Source organism: Manis javanica, chromosome 4, assembly GCF_040802235.1.
Source record: "Manis javanica isolate MJ-LG chromosome 4, MJ_LKY, whole genome shotgun sequence".
NCBI classification, from domain to species: Eukaryota; Metazoa; Chordata; class Mammalia; order Pholidota; family Manidae; genus Manis; species Manis javanica.
The window spans coordinates 124,038,904-124,053,088 of record NC_133159.1 but is presented as its reverse complement, the minus strand read 5'-3'; the positions used below and the strand labels follow the sequence as shown (position 1 = coordinate 124,053,088).

The window sequence follows — 14,185 nt, the reverse complement described above, 5'->3', positions numbered from 1 at the left end:
TATGATTAGCATGTATAATGTTGGGGGTGGGGGAAAGGGGAGGGCTTTGCAACACAGAGAAGACAAGTAGTGATTCTACAGTGTCTTGCTATGCTGATGGACAGTGACTGTAATGGGGTTTGTGGGGGGACTTGGGGTAAGGGAGAGCCCAGTAAACATAATGTTCTTCAAAAAAATCAAAATAAATAAATTTTTAAAAAAAACAACTATTTCATACTCTTTCTCAAGAATGGCCCTGCCTCTAACTTCACTTAAAAGACAGTAGCAATCAGACCATACCTGCTCACCAACCCACTGCCCAAATTCCATGCTACCCCCTTCAGTGACCACACTTTCTCAGCCTTCCCTCCCATTATGGTGACTAAAAGGTGTTCTTATCAAAGACAACCTATCTGTTTTGTACCTATCAGCAAGTAACACCTAACTTTAATCAAATGAGAGATAAATACATCCTTCAACCCCATTCCTCCAGCCCCTGCCTCATCCTTTGTTTCTCTCATCAAAGCAAGTATTTTTATCATAAGATATTTGTCACAGCCTCTACTGTTTTAACTCCAATGTCTACCCACTCCACTGAACCCTATTCTCCCAGTGTCACCAATGACCTCCATGCTGTCCCCAAATCCAAGAGCACCTTGGACTCTTCCAGAGTCCTTGACCAGCCAGCGGTATTCAACATTCCCTCCCTGTGGAGACCATGGCTTCTTGTGGCTTCCATGGCACCTCACATGTTCTCTGGGGTGTCCTTCCTGGACCTTCCTCCTGGGTTCATTCCCACCTATTACAGTCATCCTGTCCTCACCCCTCTTTTCTATCTACTCACTCTCTTTAGTGGCCTGATCCCGTCCCATAGCTATATACACCCTCTATTTTCTGATGACCCTAAATTCTTACCTCTAGCCCTGCCTCTCCCATATCTAACTGGCTATTTGCCATCACGACATGGGTGCTCAAGAGGAATCTCTAACAAATCCAAAAGAGAACCCATCTTCCTCACTTCCAAAACAAAGCGAAACCAAACCTGCTCTCCTTGCCTCATTTTAGCAAATGGCACCATCATCGATCCTGGTGCTTAAGCCCCAAATCTAGAACCATCAAGTGTCTCCCATCTTTCCTGTCCAACCCCTCTCCACCTCTTCATCTACCTCCAAAACCCACCCAGAATCCACCCATTTCTGTTTCCACTGATCCCACCTTGTTCGCAAGGCCCCATCAACACTCCCCTGTACTATTACAATGACCCTACTGGTCCCCTTGTTCTGCTTTTCATCCCCTACAGTTCATTCTCAATATGGCAGCCAGAGTGAACTTATAAAACACTGATCAGATTATGTCAACCTTTAAGTAAAATCATCCAAAGGCTTTTCACTACTCTTGGAGAAGAAAAATCTGAACTATGTAGCCTGACTCACAGAGTAATAAAGTCTGCCTTCCATCCACCTTGTCTTACATCATTTTATACCACACTGTGCAGCTGCACTGACCCGCTAGCTCTGGACCGGACTGTACAGTAGACACTGGCTGCCTGTGGCTGTTTTAAGTGAAATCTAAGTCAGGTGAACTAAACTAAAATGGGAAATTCAGGTCCTAAGTCTTCCTAGCCACATTACGAGTGCTCCCTTATCACATGCAGCTGGTGGCCTCATGGCTAGTGCACAGAGAACATTTCCATCACTGCAGAAAGTTCCATTGGATGGTGACATCCTAGCTGTTCCTTGGGAAGGGGGCAAGTCTGGGCCTTCCTTATGGCCTTTGTACTCACTGTCACCCAGCTCTGAAGTGCCTTCCCCCAGCTCTTCCCATGGCTGGATCTAGACATCAGCTTAAATGTCATCTCCTCAGAGAGGCCTTCCCTAAGCATCCAATCTAAAGAAGCTACCAGGTAGTTAAGCCCAAAATCACATGAGCCAGTTTAACTCTCCCTCGCATTTACCACTGGTGAGTGTGTTTCTCATTTATTTGTCTGTTTATTGCCTAACTCCACCACACCAACTCACCCCGAAGTATGTTTATGAGGCCAGGCATCTTGTCGGTCTCGATCACCACCACATTCCAGCTCCTCGTCCTGAGCCCAAGGATAGAGTGCTCAACACGCTCTGCTCACTTGGTGTTGGTCATTAGACCCACGTCATGGTTGCATTTCTCCTGAATCTCTCACAGCCATTACCTTTCCTCCATTTTCCTCGCCACCACCCAGTCTGAGGCTTCATCCACTCCACCCTGACAGTACTACACACACACACACACTGGCCTCTGCCTCCAGTGAACCCTGAGAACACTGGCAGGGTAACCTGGGTAGTATTCATCTTGTCAAATCAATGCCCTGCCCCAATCCCAAATGACATTCACGTCCCCAAGTGTGGTGTGCTCATTCCTACCTCCGTGCTGCTGTTATGGTCCTGCTGGTATGGTCGTTCCCTCTGCTCACACTCTCTCTGCTCCCCAGGGCAGCCACACCTCCTCTCACCTTCCAGGTGTGGCATAAGTGGCTCCTCAGCAGACAACAGCCCCTCCTCCAGTCTTCCAGTGCTTCCTTCTGTATTCACGCTTCTGCACTTACTCACAGAAGACCAGAAGTTCCACCTCCCACGTGCATGCACACACACAATCCCTCAGATTATTCCTAAGAGCAAACTTTGCTGAGGCTCAGGCATCCGAAGAATTCATAAAGCACACAAAGGTCTAGGCTCACTGAACTAGGGTAAGGTCTGGAGCTCTGCCTTTCTCCACATTCCTTAGGTGACTGAGAGACCCACCGAACTTGAAATCTACTGCTTTAGAATGTCAGACCTGCAATGTGGGTTGCTCAAGTCCCGCCCAGGGCCACCAGTTCCAAACACCTGGGAAGTGACTGGGTTTGGGAATAACTCTCTCACTTACAAATCTGCTCTGTTTGTTATCCACAGTACTGAAAGTTATCCACATGCACACCAGGAAGTCACCTTACGTGACAAAAGGCATGCTGCAGGTGTGACTAAGTTAAGGATTTTGAGATGGGGAGGTTAAGCTGGATTCTCTGGGTGGGCCCGAGACACACCACAAGGGTCCGTATAAAGAAAGGGGATACAAGAAGAGCAAAGAGGGAAGAAGCCTATGTGAGGACAGAGGTGGGGGAGAAAGGGCAATGTGATGTGCAGCCAGGAGCCAAGGAAGAAGCCTCTGGAAGATGGAAAGGGAAGGTAGAGACGCCCCCAGAGCCCCCAGAAGGAGCCAGCCCTATGACACCTTCATCTTAGCCTCATTAATACTCATGTCAGGCATCAGATCCTCAGAATTATGAGAGAAGAAATGTGTCACTTTAAGCTGCTAATAAATTTGAGGCAAGTCATTACAGCAGCCACGGGCAATGAATACACCGCCTCCCCTGTAACACTACAAGGTAAGAAAAAGTTCAAGAACCACGATTTCCTAAACGCATGTATCTGTCTCTAGCATGCTGAACAATAGCACAGGATGCCCCATCTGGACAGGGCTAGCCTGTTTGTTCACTTGTGTCTACAGCCCCTAGCTCAGGGCCTGCCGTGCACATCTGTGGATATCAAAATTTCTCAAGGCAGGCCAGTACTCCAAGTTGGAAGGCACGACCCTCCCAGTGGGCAGCTGAACCCCTTTGGAATTTCCAATAAGGAAATACACGGGTCCCCAGAACAGGTAACCGAGTTTGGATACCTTGGTAAGCCGTGGCTGCCAAGTTACTGACTGTAACTGGAAGAAACAGCGTCCAAGTATACTGTGCCTCTTTAACTCTCACTGTATCTAAAAAGTACAGACAGTACAGTGTGCTAACACGCTAACCACTAGGCAATAAAACTACTTAAATAGCCATTAATTAAAAATAAAACTGGAGACCCAGCTCCTCAGTCACACTAGCCATATCTCAAGTGCCACATGTCAGTGGCTACCATATCAGGCAGCACAAACACAGAACATTCCCATCACCATGGAACGTTCTCCTGAACTGTGCGGCTCACAGCATCTCTCCAGGCAGGCCTGGCTCCTGCTCTGGCTCCAGACCCTTGACTAGAAAAACTGAGAGAGAGAGAAATGCAGCCAGCACACCCCATTCTACCCTGGAATTCCTTCTGGAACACATGTCTTGAGACACACAGCAAGGAATGCTGTCCACAGACATTTGCCCAAGTCTGACTTTTCATTGAAAAGACTCTATCCTTGGACAGATGCAGAAGGAGCAGGATGAGGAAACATCAAATAAGACAGGACTCAGGCATGGGTGTGGTGGGAAAGATGGGGAGTAGAGAGAGGAAGAAGTAGGGAAGGTAAGGCGAGCAGCCTGTAAGACATGGATTCTAGTGATGTTATCAGCAACAGAATATTCACAGGTTGAAAAAGAGGCCTCCCTTGAGACACAGTGCAAAACAATCCACAGCCTGCAGGGGGCTGTACCACGGTTCAGAGAAGGGGTCTGCAGGACAGAGGGTCCTCCCTGGGACCTTCTGGAGCTTGGAGGGCTCCCATCCACTCACAGCCCCATGGACATAGCCTCCATGTCAGGGAGAGATGCAGAGAGGAGATCGACTGAAATCAAAGACACAACTCTTCCATACAGAAATCTTAAAAATTTGAAAATATAGTGTGCTGTGTAGGGCAGGGTATGGGGGAAGCAGATATTGCTAAATCCTGCTGGTGAAAGGGTAAACCAGAACCACCTCATTGAAGGCCATCTGGAACTTTCTATCAACATTACAAACACTGATACTCTTTGCTCCAGCCTTTCAACTTTAGGAATTTATCCTTCAGAGACACTTTGGGACTCTGTGCAGAATGATGGGCGTGCAAGGTCACCCACAGCTTGGAGAGGTAACAGGAAAAGATCAGAAGCAACCTATATATGCCCATCAGTGAAATGAGGTCTGGAAGGCAATAAAAAGAACAAGGATACTCTTTTTATTAACTAAATGCCAAGATATACTGTTACACGTATTAAAAAAAACAGCAGCAGCAAGGTGCGTAAGCTCAGAGGCAGCTACCACCTGTGGGAAGGAAAATAAAGGCACACATGTACTGGTAAATGCCTGCTCTCTTTCTGGACGTACCCACAAGAAACTGGTAACCTGTTCGCCTCTGGGCAAGGGAACTGACAGAGGACAGCAGTGGGAGGGAGGCTGATTGTTCACTCTTGAGTTCTTTAATACCTTTCAAATATCAGGCCTGATCGCTGTATTACCTATTCAGTAAAAGTAAAATGAACAAATAAAGACACACTTCTAGGTATGCATATTCAACAAAAAGTTTAAGATGCACCTACACACCCTTTCTGCACTGATGGTACAATCTCCATGTGCAGACGGCACCTGCCAGATGAGGGGCCCAGGGTGCCAGGGTCTTCTCTCTGTGCCCACTCTCTGCTGCCAGGGTCCCGTCCCCTGTGGTCTGGGGCCTCCGAAGAGGAGTTCTCATACCCCTGGCCCTCAGCAAATGTGTGCTGTACTCCAGCCTTGGAAATGATCTGAGATTGGCCTCCCCCTACCTAAATCTCAGCTGCAGGGTCCAGTTTCCAACAGGGGAGCCACCACACCCCAGCAGCCCCAAAAGGATAGAATGCCCACGGCCACCACTGAATGATACCCTGCCAGCCTCTCACTCCAGGGAAGAAAATGAAAGCAAGACCCCTGGCTGCTGTCTGATAATCACTATGGACACCAGACACCAGCCGGTATCAGGGATGGGTCCAATTAGCCACCCCCACAACAACACCATAGCAACAAAGGTAATATTATTGTTCTAAGAAGAAAAGATAAAAACCACACACACATACACACTGTGTTGCACGGCAGCTCCGAAAACCACAGACAATATTTTTCCACACCCGGCAACTTGTGCCTCTCACTTCCCAATGTGACTTCTTTAGTGGGAAGTCACAGGCTCAGGGCAATTACCTCTTCACACACTCTATGGCGTGTGCCCTTCACAGGACAAGCAGGCATGAGAACGAGTCCCAGGAAAGCCAGGAGTGGGGGTTGCGCCCCTCTCTCGGCCTCCCGCATGGAGGCAGGGAGGCCCCTGGGCCAGGGACAGCTTCAGGGTGAAGCTCTAAGCTTCCCTCCGTCCGTCTGTCTGTCTGTCTGACAGCTGCCTGGCTGCCCACCTGCCTCCTCCGTGCCAGACCTGAGCTGGGCACTAGGGTATGGTGGTTGCGGCGATGAGCCGCACACTCATCTCCAGACCTAAATGTGGAAAGCATTAACCCAAATGAAAAGACATAAATCAGGAAGGGAGCTTATGGCGCGGAGGCAAACAGCTCTTCTCAGAGCGGAGAGCCTGCCATTGCGCAAGAGCTGAGTGAGTGAGTCACCCGCCTGCCTGCCGGCAGAGGGAGAACCAGAGAGGGAGCAGGAGGCGGGAGGGGAGCCTCCAGTGGGACTGGCGGGTGCATGGGCAGGGGGAGGGGTGCAAAAACACAGCTGTAAGTTTGTAACTAACCACACTTCATCAGCAGACGTGGGGAAGTTGGGGCAGAATGTCACCTCCCTCCCCAACTCAGGAAGTGTTTCAAAATGGGTCCTCCCCAGGGAAGACAGCAGGAAGGAGCCTTCCTAACAGCCAACTGGTCACCCTTTACAGGCCGCAGCTGCGTCCTGGGGAAGCGACCACCAGCCCAGAGAGAAGCCTCCCTTATCCTTCTCTGCTCCTCCTTCAGCCATGTCCCATACCCTTCTGGGGTGCCCAGACCTGAGGTGCCCATCCTGGGCACACGATGCCTGCCCCACCTGCTCACCCATCCTCACTACAGTTTCTTCTCTTCCTTTCCTTCTTCCAAATACCCCATCCCCGCCACCTCACAAACTGCTGTTGACAACAAGCCAGACCCTCAGCCTCCCCCTTCCCTAGTCACGGTGGGGTTGGGGGGAACCTCCCACTTTCCTTCAAGACTGCACCTCACCCACCAACTCCTCCAGCAACACTGATTGGCAGTGTTCACATTCTAAGCACCTGCTCTGAGCGGGCGCTGCCATCCCTGGGTGTGGCGGGAGTGAGGAGCCCCCAAACACAGCTCAGCTGGGGGGTGCAGGCACCATGGGGTCTGAGCCATGGAGGCTCTAGAAATTAGTGCGGCTCTGAGCAGGCCCGCTGGGGTCCTCTTCATCTTGCTCTGATGAAGTAAGAGGCTGGGTTTAGGATCAACTGGCTCCCTTAGACTCTGACAGTGCTCGTCAGTAAGAAACACACAAACAAACCGAATTCCCCCACTGCCACAGTTCCGGCTGCCAAGGGGCTCACCCCAGAGAACTCGTGGCACAGCCAAGGGGTGCTCCGTCAGAGTGACCCACAGAAAGCACCCCTACTCCCTGAAAAGGAAGCCACTGGCAGGGGAGGCCTGTCAACAGGGCAAAGCCTCAAAGAACAGGTGGCCGCTGGGTTTTCGTTCAACCTGCCCTCCCACTGAAGCCTTGCGGTTCATCTTTTCTCCTTGGAAAAGCAGCAAGTGTCTCAGCCAGCATCTTTCAGAAACCCTCACAAGTTGAGATAGGGAAGATATCCTTCGCACAGTGGGCTAGAAGACACGGGGCAGAGAGGACAGGGTCAGGGGAGAGGGGAGTCCAGGCCAAGGAACCACTCATTCATTCATCCATTCAACAAAATGTACTGAGCGCCTCCTGTATACCACACCCAGTTCCAGGTGCTGGGATGGGCCAGTCAACAGAACAAAGATCTGAGCCCTACTGTGGCTGCCTGGGGCAGACACACAACCTGCAACCAGTCCCACAGACAGGTTGAAGGTGGCAAATGATGGAGAAAAATAAGTAGAACAGGATAGAGAAATGGCACAGCAGAGGGAGCAGCAGCCTTCCAGGTGATGAAGGAGTGGCCTATTCTCCTTTCCGGGGCTGCTGCAAACCACGGGCTCAGAACAGCACAAACATATCATGCTACAGTTCTGGAAGTAGGACGTCTGCAATGGGGTCACTGGGCTAAAGTTAAGGTTGGCAGGGTGGTTCCTTCTGGAAGGCCTAGGAGAGAACCAGTTTCCTTGCCCTCTTTCAGCATCCAGAGCCTGCCCACGTTCCTTGGCTTGTGACTCCTTTCTTGAATCACTCAACCGTTTGCTTCTGTTGTCACACCTGCTCCTGACCCTGGCCTTCCTGCCTCTTTTCTCATGAAGATCCTTGTCATTATGCTGTGTCTGCCTAGATAATCCAGGATCACCTCCTTTCTCAAGATCCTTAACTTAATCACAGCTGCAAAATCCAGTTCGCCAGGTGAGGTAACCTCACACACTCTGGTGTTAAGACATAGACCTCTCTGAGGGACAGTTATGCAGCCCACTGCAGCGCATCTGCCACAAGGGCTGCAAAGGCCCTCTGGGCACATTTGAAGGGACACTGAAGGCTGGAGTGCCGAAGAGGAAGGAGACGAGGAGCAGCAGGCAATGGGGCCCAGTCACTGGGTGCCTCATCAAACCACTGCAAAAGCGTGTTCGGCTTCTACTCTACCATCACAGGGACCAGAATGTTCCAAGGAGAAGTGTGACATAATCAGACTTATTTAAAAAGAACACGCTGGTGTCTACAGAGCAGTCGGGAGGGGACTTCGACAGGCCAGTGGCACAGTGATGAGGCAGTAGGGGTGGTGAACAGTGGTGGGGTTTTCAAAAATCTATCAGGAAGGAGGAGCCCACAAGCTCACCTGATGAACTGAACGTGGGAAGGGAGAGGAAAGGCAGAGTCAAGGTTTCTGGGTCTGGACCCAGGCAGCTGCAAGGACGTACTCGCCGTTAGCACTAGAGAAGGCTACAGGCGGCCCAGACTGGGGGAAGGACCAGGCGTGAGGCTCTGCATGGGCTGAACAGAGATATGGAGTGAGCAGATCAAGGCCAAGAGCAAAACTGTGAGCAAACGCTGGGGGGGTGGAAGAGTTTGCTGATCCAAAGCTTAAGGTGCTCACGGGCAAGACTGCTGGGGTCTGGGCTGGGGCCACCACAGGGCTGTGGATCTGGGTCTGGACTTCGCCCTGGCAGCAATGAGAAGCGCCCAGGGTGTGGAGACAGCCGTGACTCCCTTGGATCAAGTGTGTGAGTCGGGCAGCTAGTTGCAAGACAAGCCCACAGAGGCTGAGTAAACAGGGATTTCAACTCAGCCCTCAATTGCCCAACCAGGCATTTTCCACTTCTCAGTCCATAGGGTGGGAACTGAGTTGTGGGGAAGGGAGGAGGGCGGGGTGGGATTCAGGAGTGCCATCCTACCACAGACTCCAAAATCCTTTGCTGCCAAAAGCTATACTTACTACCTGGCAAGCCCCTCCAGTTTGCCTGGGGCCTTGACCACCCTGCCAGTGCCGCCTGGACAGCCCCTGTAACCCTCGGCTGTCATGAGGTGTCCGCGGGGTCCAGAGGCCCAAAACATCATGGGGACAGGGCAGTGTGGAGGGCAGGTGGCTGGACTGCATGGGAACCTTCCAGGGCACCCAGGTGTTGCCCCCACCAGATGCCAGTATAACATGCAATGTGCTCAAAGGCAGTGTTTACTGCCGGCAGGGTCCCGGAGGTGGCTGCCATGAGCTGAGTGCTTCCCAGGCACCTTCATCCATTCATTCGACAAGTATTTAGAGAGTACACACGGCAAGGCCCTGCTTCTAGACATTTGGGGCATGTCAGGGAACAGAATAGAAGGGAGAACACCTCTGCCTTCACAGAGCTTTCATTCCAGCAGTGGTGAGGGAGGGTGCAGACCATAAAAACAATAAGTAAACTATAAAGAATATTAGAGGGTGGGGAGGGAAAAAAAACCAGAACAAGGTAAGGGGAATCAGGAGTTTGAGGCAGACTAGGGGGTGGGGGCAGTTTTGAATTGTTCCAGATGCTGCTTGCTTCCAATTCACCTCTGAAGGTCTTTCTAGCTCTTCGGCCTGCCTTCTTCCTTCTGCTTCCATCCATTCACCAAATAAATAGCTACTGAGGGCTCAGTACCGGTTCACCCCAGGCACTCCCTACTCTCAGGAAACTTACATCTTATTCAGAGAGAAAGACCTAAGACCTCATTCTAGATGGTCAGGACTGAGCAGAATCTTGCATTCTCACAGGATTCCTGCAAGTGTGGCAATCACACTGACCCGTTAACCCTGCTGCAAGAGAGCCATGGGACGCTCCCGAGAATGTCTGGGTCTCAGTCAGGCTCCCTGTCCACTTCCTTCCTCCTACTTCAAGCCTCCCCGCCCCTGTCACCACCAGTATCCATGACCTGGGTTAGTTAAAACTGCTCTCTCCTCAGCTACCAGAAAGCACAACCCAGTGGCTTCGCTGGAGGCTGCCCACAGCCTTACACCCTGCCTGGTCACCCTCCCAAAGCTCTGCTGGTTTTAGGACCTTCTCACCCAACTTCTCTGCTCCATGTTTCAAACCCAACATCTTCTTGAGAAGTGAGCCCTGCTGGTTGCCCTGATCAGAGAGCATCTCTGTTAGGTGGGTTTTGATTCCTTGCCTGGCTGAACTCACTCCGGGGGCCCTAGTGGCCAGGGGGCAGAGGATGAGCACAGGAGGGTGTCAGGCTTTTCACGCCTCTGACAGTAACTTAAAACTCTTATCAGCAGTGCTAAGTACCCAGGGAATGCAAGGGGGTCAAGCAAGAAGGGTCTTCCTGTTTGGAGCAAAGTCAAGGCTAACCTTGGTGCACATTCCTCACAGACTGTGAGCCTCTGGAGCTGCCCATCTCTCCCAGCTGTAAGCCAGTGGGACCAGTGCTGGCCTCAGGGGGAGACGCAGCCACCAGGAGCTGCGGAGCCATCTATCTCCCTCTATAAACTCCTCCCATCTCATCTCCCCCAAAAGTCGTGGGGACCTGAGAAGATGGCATGCCATCACTTAACCTTCCCATCCCACTACTGAATCCATGCAATGGTTCAGCTAGACCGGAACTCAATTCCCAGGCCACTGTGCTGTTCCCAAAAGCATAGTAATCATTCTCAGTGGAGCAGCTCAGCATCACAGCCGGCACTGGAGTGGGAAGGGAGGAGTGCAGAGAGGAGAGCCCTGGGCATCCCCTTTCACTCCCCTCCTCACCCTTTCTCACCATTTCCTCCCCTTCACAACTGTGCATGAAAGCAACGGCCTGCTGGGAACCCAAATCACAGAACCACCTAGTTACTCCAACTGGCTGGGCAGACTCATAGGACGGGAGAAGGGACAGAGCCCAGGGCTTGCAGGCCCTCAGCTCCCCACGGTGGGAGAAGGGCACAGAGGGAGGCAACAAAGGTATAGTGACCAGTGGTCCTGAGCCTGGGCAAGCCCTGTCCCTGGCTGGCTGACAATGAAGAAATTATTCAACTGATCTGTGACAGTTTCCCCATATGTAAAATAGGCTTGGCAATACTTAGAGGTGTGCTGTAAGGATCAAATGAGTTAATAAAGGTACAGTGTTTAAAGCGGTGCCTGAAAAATAGCAAGTGCTACGTAAATGCTATTATTGAACCATTTTGAATCGACTGATCTGCTTTGAAGTATTCTAGCCACCTGTGAGGTCACAGGCTTGCTTATTGGTTGAGAAAGTAGAGTATATATAGGTACAGAGGTATAGAAGATCTAATCTTATACCTGAGGTTGGTTGCCTACCTATCCTCGTCAACCTCTTCCCTATGCTTCTCCAGCCCCATTTCCAACCAAGTGTCAGAAGCCCAGAAGATTCTGGGTGCCACTGGCACCCCAGCAAAGAACTCAGCAACCACCTGGGAACAGCATGGTCACCTCAGAAGCCACGAATTCTCAGAACAGAAGACTTGGGAGCTGGTGGGCCCCTGGCACAAGGCCTCTGGAGGCAACACCCTGACCTCTCACCAATGGCACTGAGATTTGACCGAGGAGCTGGCTGTGCAACTTCCACACTCAAACATCACCACCAGCCAGATCCCCTCTCCAGGTGGTATAAGAAGCAAGGCCTTGGGGGCAGTATAACGGGGGGAGAACATCAGAGCACACAACTTATTAACTGTGTGAACCCAATCCCAAGAACATGCTTCCTCATCTGCAAACAGAGGTGGCACATTCTCCCAGACCCACGGTGTCTGCATGAGACTTTAGAAACTCCTAAAACCTCAAAGAATGGTCAGCGCTGGATTTTCATTCATCCTGCCCTCCCACTGAAGCATGCAATTCATGTTTTCTCTTTGGAACGGCAGCTAATGCATAAGCCAGCATCTTTCAGAAACCCTCACAGGTTGAGACAGGGACCCAGATATCCTTCACACAAGTCCCTTTCCCAAACACTTGGGGTCATGTATGCCCCTATTCAAATACTCAAAAACACACTTATTTTCCCAGCCCAAGCACACAGCCACACGGCCAGGTTCAGTGGGTGCTCGCCACGAGTAGGGCAGGCTGCCAGCTTGACGGGTAGTCACGTGCACAGAGGAAACCCCTGGCTCCCCATCACATCCCCACTGCTTGAACAAGTTATTTATCACCACAAGCCCTAGCTGTTCACCCATAAACCCACCCACAACCTCACGATTGGAGAATTAACAGAACAATGTGAGAATGTGCAGACTGAAGATCTTTAATACCGAATGGGAGGCTCCATGCTCAAGTATTTTTATATCTCTTTATTTGAGATATAAAATCTCACACCCTCCAAGTTGCCAAGACCCTCAAAATTCATTTGAGTCACCTGACAGATCCAGGAAAGACTTGCACTCTATTTTCAAACAGCCTTCCTACAGCAGCAGCACTGGAGCTTTGGCGTGCATCAGAACTCCCAAGATTGTATGTTAAACACAGATTTGGGGGCCTGTTTCCAGTTTTTCATTGAGCAGGTCTGAGCATGGGGCCCGAGAATGTGCATCTCCAAGTTCCCAGGTAATGCTGGTACCCATGCTATTGGTGCAGGGACCACAGTGTGAGAATCGGCCTTAGAATCCGAGGGCTAGAAAGTACACTGGGGAATCATCTAATATAATCACAAGAGGAGCCTTGGACCCCCTATGCCCCATGCCTGGTTAACAGCGCCTGGTTCAGTCCCATGTGAAGTGCTGCAAGGCTGTTCCATCTCCCACCTCAGACACAGGGGGGCTAAGGGTGGATGTCCCAGTACCCCATTCATCACCCACACATATGTGGCCCCTGCTGGTTCCTGTTTCCTGCCCCCTGGGGTTGCAGAAAGAGCCACTGGTCCTCAGACTGCTGCCTTCAGTGCCCAGCCACTGGCTCCTCCTGAAGATTTCCTCCCCACCTTCCAAGCAAGAGCTGATTCCTCCCTTCTAGGAACAGACAGGACAGGCCACTCAAGGAAGGTGCCAAGGCCGGGAGGGTGGAGTCCCAGGCCCCAGGGAGGGGAAGGGGCACAGCAGAGCCCTGGGGCCGCTGATTCCAGGCCAAGCCCCTCCATCGTGAGCAGAGCCTGGAGACAGTGGTCTCCAGGGGCCCCAGGCAGGCAGGCATGCACACTGCAACCAGTGTCTCAGCCACACAATGCACAAGGGGCAGGCGGGGCAGGCAGCCAGGGCCCACTCATGCCAGTACCATCTGGGAGCCCTTGCCAGGCCTCGGAGAGCCGGCAGAAGAAGCTGGACTCTGTCCTGGGGCACAGTCGGGCTCTATTCTTATCTCAAGGGGGAATGCGTGACTCTCCTCGCAGTGAATGGGGGCCCCTGGCTAGGTGGAGGAGAAACAGAGCTGTCACTGTGCCCAAGAGGGCTCCCCACACAGCTCCCGGCTCCGACCGGCCCTCGTGGCAGGGCCTTGCACAAGCCTCTGACAAGGAGAAGCCAGGCCAAGGGTGGATAAGGAGAGGCATGGCCCAGCACAGACTGGCTGTCACACTGCAGGATTTGGGCCAAACACACGGGTCCCAAATGAGACTCACCGGATGGGGTCCAGAGGAAACGCAACCTCCACGGCACAGCTCACCAAATCCAAAAGAAGGAGCCCAGATACCTAGGCAGCCCACACACGGCACAAGTCCCTGCTAGCAGGTGTAGGCTGCCTTCACCTAGCACCCACAACACCATTTACAGGTGGCACAGATCCTGTTGAGAGCTCCCCTTAGTCTAGCAGAAAGAACAGCAAGAGACACAGTGGTTCTGAGAGTCATTGGTCCACTTCTAGATGCCTGACGGCAGAGGAACAACCCACTTGAGAGCGAGGGCTGCTGCTATGCACTCAAAGATTCAAATCACTCATCTCTGAAGTCTGTAAGAATGACTTGTGGAGTAAGTGACCAGAGAGGGTTATAGGGGATGG

General features: G+C 51.7%; 1 protein-coding gene across 9 annotated transcripts in view; it reads right to left on the bottom strand.

Moving 5' to 3' along the window:
• Window positions 1-14,185, bottom strand: part of GAS7 (growth arrest specific 7) — a 236,842-nt gene that overhangs the window by 170,166 nt on the left and 52,491 nt on the right. The window contains exon 1 of one of the 9 annotated variants that reach the window (XM_073234791.1): window positions 2,379-4,124. The exons of 6 other annotated variants lie outside the window; for them this stretch is intronic. In XM_073234791.1, the coding sequence (XP_073090892.1) occupies window positions 2,379-2,483 (105 nt within the window). In that variant the 5' untranslated portion in view covers window positions 2,484-4,124. Of the gene's footprint in view, window positions 1-2,378; window positions 4,125-14,185 lie in introns of those variants that run through there. 2 more of the 9 variants (XM_037026750.2, XM_073234786.1) reach the window with 2 other exon arrangements.